Below are 5,889 nucleotides of genomic sequence, written 5' to 3'. Positions count from 1 at the left end.
CTCGGATAGAACTCCGACCCCCCCGGACAGCCCTGTATCTTCCTGTACTAGGAAGAAAACTACCTCAACAGCTTTACAAGCACCTCTCCGAGTGGCGGTGGGGCCGGATGGGGGGACGATGTTAATCAAAGTACCCTTTTCTACTGCTGACATAGGGGAATGGAAAAAGGTGGCAAAAGATTATAGGAGTGATCCAAAAGTGTAACTAAGCATTGCCAATTTATTGTAAAACAGCATAACCCTGATTGGAAGGATATACAGCTATTATTGGAATATATGACTCAGACAGAGAAACAGCTGATTTTAAAAACAGCAGGGAACCTTGCTGAAGATCATGATAAGATTGCAGGAGGGGACATTAAGGTATATTTCCCTCTCCAAGACCCAAAGTGGGATGTTAATAGATCTGCACATATGGAAAGATTGCAGGGGTATCAGGAGTGGATTATAAAAGGAATGGAGAGAGCGATCCCCAAAACTATAAATTGGTCAGCTTTATATGCAGTTAAACAGAGTCCTTCCAAGTCTCCATCCAAATTCCTGGATCGACTGAGGGATGTGATGCACCGCAGCACACCGCTGGATCCTGGGTCAGAGGTAGGAATACAACAATTAGTCTCCCTGTTTTTGGGTCAGTCTACAGGGGATATAAGGCGCAAACTTCAGAAATTACGCCCTACAGAGAGTAGGAATTTAGAAATATTGTTGGATGAAGCATGGAGAGTATTTAGTAACAGAGAAGAAGGATATAGGCAAGGGCAAAGGAAATTAATGGCTGTTATTCAGGAAGAAAGAGGAAGAGGGCCTAGACGAGACTTGCCCCAACTGGGCAAGGATCAATGCGCTTTGTGTAAGAAATTCGGTCATTGGAAAAGGGAATGCCCAAGGAACAAGGGGGATCAGAGGGCTCAAACAGGAAGAGTGGTAGCCCATGTGAAGGGAGATTGACGGGAACCTGGGGCATCTACCCTAGCGGATCCACTGGTTATAATTAAGCTAGGGAAAACACAACAAGAGGTAGAATTTTTGGTAGATACGGGGGCAACATACTCGGTTCTGAACCAAGCTTTGATGCCCCTGGGAGATGATTATGTCATGGTGAAAGGAGCGACTGGCCAAAGTGAAAAGGCATATTTTTGTAAACCTTTAGAATATAAGTTAGGAAAACAGTGGGGCATTCATAAATTTTTATATATGCCCAACTCCCCAAAGCCACTTCTGGAAAGGGACTTGTTGGAACAATTGGGAGCAAAAATTGTATTCAAAAAGGGAGAAATTACTCTGGAGGTAAAAGATCAGCAATATATTCAAATATTGAGCCTAACCTTAACCAGTCTCCCCCTAGAAGGAAGCATTAATGAGGACATCTTAAACCAAGTGTACCTGGGGGTGTGGGCTACCGATGCACCTGGAAGAGCGAAAAGTGCTCCACCTGTTGAAGTTAGGATCAAGGAAGGCCAAAAGCCGGTAAGAATTAAACAATATCCCCTAAAGAAGGAAGACAGAGAAGGAATCCGGCCAGTGATAGAAAAATTTTTGCAGTTAGGGTTACTAAAAGAGTGTGAGTCTGAATTCAATACCCCTATATTAGCTGTTTGGAAGCCCGATGGGTCATATCGGGTGGTCCAAGACTTACGGGCGGTGAATAAGATAACTGAAGATCTTTACCCAGTAGTGGCGAACCCATATACCCTGTTGACCATATTAACACCTGAATTGACTTGGTTTACTGTTTTAGATTTGAAAGATGCTTTCTTTTGCCTCCCTCTCCATGAAGCCAGCCAAAAATTATTTGCATTTGAATGAGAAAACCCCAAGAGTGGTCAAAAGACCCAGCTCACTTGGACAGTGTTGCCACAAGGATTTAAGAATAGTCCTACCATTTTTGGCAATCAGCTTGCGAAAGACTTAGAATCCTGGGAAGCCCCATCTGAGGAGGGGAAGCTGTTGCAGTATGTGGATGATATCCTGATCGCCACCAAAACAGAGAAAGATTGTATGACATGGACGGTGAGTCTGTTGAATTTCCTGGGACTCCAGGGGTACCGGGTATCCAAGAAAAAGACACAGGTAATGCAACGCAAAGTGAATTATTTGGGCTATGAAATTAGTGCAGGACAAAGAACTTTGGGACAGGCCCGTAAAGAGGCAATATGTCAAACTCGGAGACCTCAGACAGTAAAAGAGTTACGGACTTTTCTGGGAATGACAGGGTGGTGCCGATTGTGGATCTATAATTATGGATTGCTTGTTAAACCACTGTATGCGTTGACAGCCACTGAGCAGAAACACCTTGAGTGGAATAAGGAGACCGAACGAGCCTTTGAGCTACTGAAAAAGGCTTTGATGTCGGCCCCGGCCTTAGGACTCCCAGATGTGAGTAAGCCGTTTCTTCTTTACTCCCACGAGAAGCAGGGCACTGCCCTGGGAATATTAGCACAAAACCTGGGTCCATATCGACGGGCAGTTGCCTACCTCTCTAAGCAGTTAGACACAACTGCAAAAGGTTGGCCTGGATGCCTGCGGGCAGTTGCGGCTGTGATACTGAATATACAGGAAGCCCAAAAGTTTACTCTGGGCCAGAAAATGACTGTTCTGGTGTCTCACACAGTATCAGCAGTACTGGAAGCAAAAGGTGGACACTGGCTCTCTCCACAAAGATTCCTGAGATATCAAGCTATATTGGTAGAGCAGGATGACGTGGAGATTGTAGTCACTAACATTGTCAACCCAGCTTCTTTTCTCAGCGGGAACACAGGAGAACCGGTACATCATGACTGTTTGGAAACCATCGAAGCAACATACGCCAGTCGCCCAGACCTGAAAGACAGCCCCATGGAAAACGGGGAAACTTGGTTCACAGACGGAAGCAGTTACGTCCTAAATGGTAATCAACATGCGGCATATGCCATCACCACCAGCCAAGAGGTAATAGAATCAGGGGCTTTGCCCATGAACACCTCCGCACAGAAGGCAGAAATAATTGCTCTAACCCGCGCCCTGGAATTGGCCCAGGGCAAAGTTGTGAACATTTATACAGACTCAAAATATGCCTTTGGAGTTGTACATGCACATGGAGCAATTTGGAAGGAGAGAGGACTATTGAGTTCTCAAGGGAAAAATATCAAACACGCAGAAGAAATTCTGAAGTTACTGGAAGCTGTCCAGCTCCCTAAGAAAGTAGCAATTATGCATATTAAGGCACACCAGAAAGTGAGCTCAGATTTGGAAAAAGGGAATGAGCTGGCGGACAGAGAGGCAAAACAAGTGGCCAAAACAAAGGTAAAACCAGAAGGGGCCTTAATTCCTGATAGGCAGATTTCCCTAGAAGGTAAGCCAGAATACACCAAGGAAGATCAAAAGCTCATTACAGATTTAGAAGGGTCATATAATGAAGAGGGGTGGGCTCATACCCCACAGGGAAAGCTAATCGTTCCCTCTTGCTTATTATGGCATTTGATACGGGAGGAACATAGGAAAAGACATTGGGGAACAGAGGCTCTGTATAATCATTTGATAAGAGAAATTGTGGCTAGAAATTTATACACCACGGTGAGACAGGTGACACAACAGTGTGATCTTTGCCTCCAGACTAATCCTAAGAATACCCCCAAGCCGGAAATGGGCCAGATTGGAAAAGGCAATGGGCCTGGACAACAATGGCAAATTGATTTTACAGAACTTCCAAGAAAAGGGGGGTATCGATATTTATTGGTATTAACTGATACCTTTTCAGGTTGGCCAGAAGCATTCCCAACAAGAACGGCTAAAGCTCGGGAGGTAACTAAAATACTGGTACAAGAGATAATACCACGTTTTGGGGTTCCAGCAACCATATCCTCTGACAGAGGACCACATTTTGTCTCAAAAATAGTACAACAAATTAGCCGCCATTTGGGTATAGATTGGCAGCTTCATACTCCATATCACCCCCAGTCGAGTGGTCAAGTGGAAAAAATGAACCACTTAATCAAACAGCAAATTGTGAAATTAGGACAAGAAGCAAATTTGACATGGCCTCAGTCTCTCCCTTTAGCCCTTCTGTGTATATGAACAAGACCAAGGGCGAAAGAAGGACTGAGCCCCTTTGAAATTCTGTATGGACAACCCTATGGGATACAGAGAGGGGTGTCTGTACAAGCGGGGGATGAAATTATGACTTCTTACATGGTAGCATTAGGTAAGCAACTTAATAAAATCAGGAAGCATGTGGTAGGGACTTGAAGGAGAGGTTTGGATGGGCCTGTACATAATATACAACCAGGAGATTATGTGTATATAAAGTCTCTTACAGAAGAAACTCTGGAGCCGCAATGGGAAGGACCATTTCAAGTATTACTTACCTCCTTTACTGCAATCAGAATCAAGGAACAGAACACTTGGATTCATCACACCAGAGTGAAAAAGTCACCCAAAACTCCATGGAAAGTCACCACAAAACCTGATGGATAATTAGTTTTTACGCGGTAATATGGGCAACCTTGGGGACAAGGAGCATAACATGGGATGGGAACATGTTTGTTCAACTCCATGAGAGTATTGCAAAAATAGTAAATCAAACTGATTGCTGGATATGTTCACGTTTTCCTAAGGGTCTTGGACGGGGCTACCCTGTAATTGCTACAGTCTTTTCTAACACCTCTGTGATAGCAGCAGCTATTATTTAATAACATGTCCCTCACAAAGTACACTGAAATACCCCCTGAGAACATTCAATGGCAAACAGATTTGAGCGAATTGTGGAATGAAACCCAAAGGGTTCCGTGTGTTCAGAGGTGCCATCTGAAAAATACAACTAAGAATTCTGGAGGTAATAACACGGACCCTAAATGTGGATCAGTCAAGTTGTTTGTTGGAAGTTACCCCAATTGTACTGAATATATTAAGTATGGTGGCGCAAACATGTGGAACTCCAATCAAACCCGGATTGCAAGAACCAGAGGGCATAATTCTACTAGACCCAGAGGATGGCCCACTCCAGTAGGATTAGGATGGTATTGGATTTGTGGACAGACAGGATATAAAGTACTGCCTCTAGGTTGGACTGGCCAATGTGCTGTAGGAACCATAGCTCCTAATACCATTATGGTTAAAAATTTAACTGACCATGATTCCCAAAACTTTTTACGGACTTATATGAAACCAGTAATAAGGCAAAAACACACCAGCAATCCCCTAGTGCAAAGACCAACTAGCTTTCATAGTTTTGTACAATGGCTCATTCCATCATTGGGAGTTAGTGAGTTAGAGAAAGCTCTGGTAAATCTTTCTGCCACTATGGAAATTATTAATAATGCCACAATCGATGCTATAAAGACCCTCCAGGAAGAAACCACTTCCCTAGGAAAAATGGTGCTCCAGAATCGACTAGGTCTAGATATGCTCTTTGCTCAGCAAGGGGGCCTGTGCACTGTAATTAATGAACGCTGCTGCACCTATGTTAACCAAAAGAGATGAATAGAAACAGATCTCTCTCAAATTTGGAAAAAACCCCAACTTTTACATTTAATGTCACAAGATGACACTTCATGGGGATTCACTGAGATATGGGAAAAATTAACCTCCTGGTTGCCAAATTTGACATGGTTGAAGCAATTGTTTGTCACTATAATAATCATCATTCTCTTGTCTGTGGTCCTTTGCATAGTGGTTCGATGTGGCCTTTTGTGCTGTAAGAGTACAGGAGACTCTTACAGTGAATGGAAAAAGAATCAGTTACGACGAAAACTGGAGACCAACAAATACTTTGAGAGGATGCTAGATAGGGAAAAAATGTATTAGAAGTACTAGGATTAAATATAGTAAAAGAATTTACTATTTTCTAGAAAAGGGGGGACTGAGACAAGGGGAGTCAAAAGAATCTCAGTAGACATAATAAAGGGGGATGAA

The 5,889-nt window shown here is 43.4% G+C and overlaps 1 protein-coding gene across 1 annotated transcript; it reads left to right on the top strand.

Moving 5' to 3' along the window:
• Positions 1-1,071: 1,071 nt before the first annotated feature.
• LOC104837974 (endogenous retrovirus group K member 113 Pol protein-like) lies at positions 1,072-5,781 on the top strand. Its single transcript, XM_010577478.1, is given in 2 exon segments — positions 1,072-3,331; positions 5,648-5,781. Coding segments are annotated over 2 exon segments (2,394 nt in total).
• The last annotated feature ends 108 nt before the right edge of the window (positions 5,782-5,889 follow it).

Source organism: Haliaeetus leucocephalus, unplaced genomic scaffold (assembly GCF_000737465.1).
Source record: "Haliaeetus leucocephalus isolate CR32 unplaced genomic scaffold, Haliaeetus_leucocephalus-4.0 Scaffold556, whole genome shotgun sequence".
In the NCBI taxonomy this organism is placed as follows: domain Eukaryota; kingdom Metazoa; phylum Chordata; class Aves; order Accipitriformes; family Accipitridae; genus Haliaeetus; species Haliaeetus leucocephalus.
Note: the sequence above shows the minus strand (reverse complement) of the source record. Positions and strands in the feature narration are given on the sequence as shown.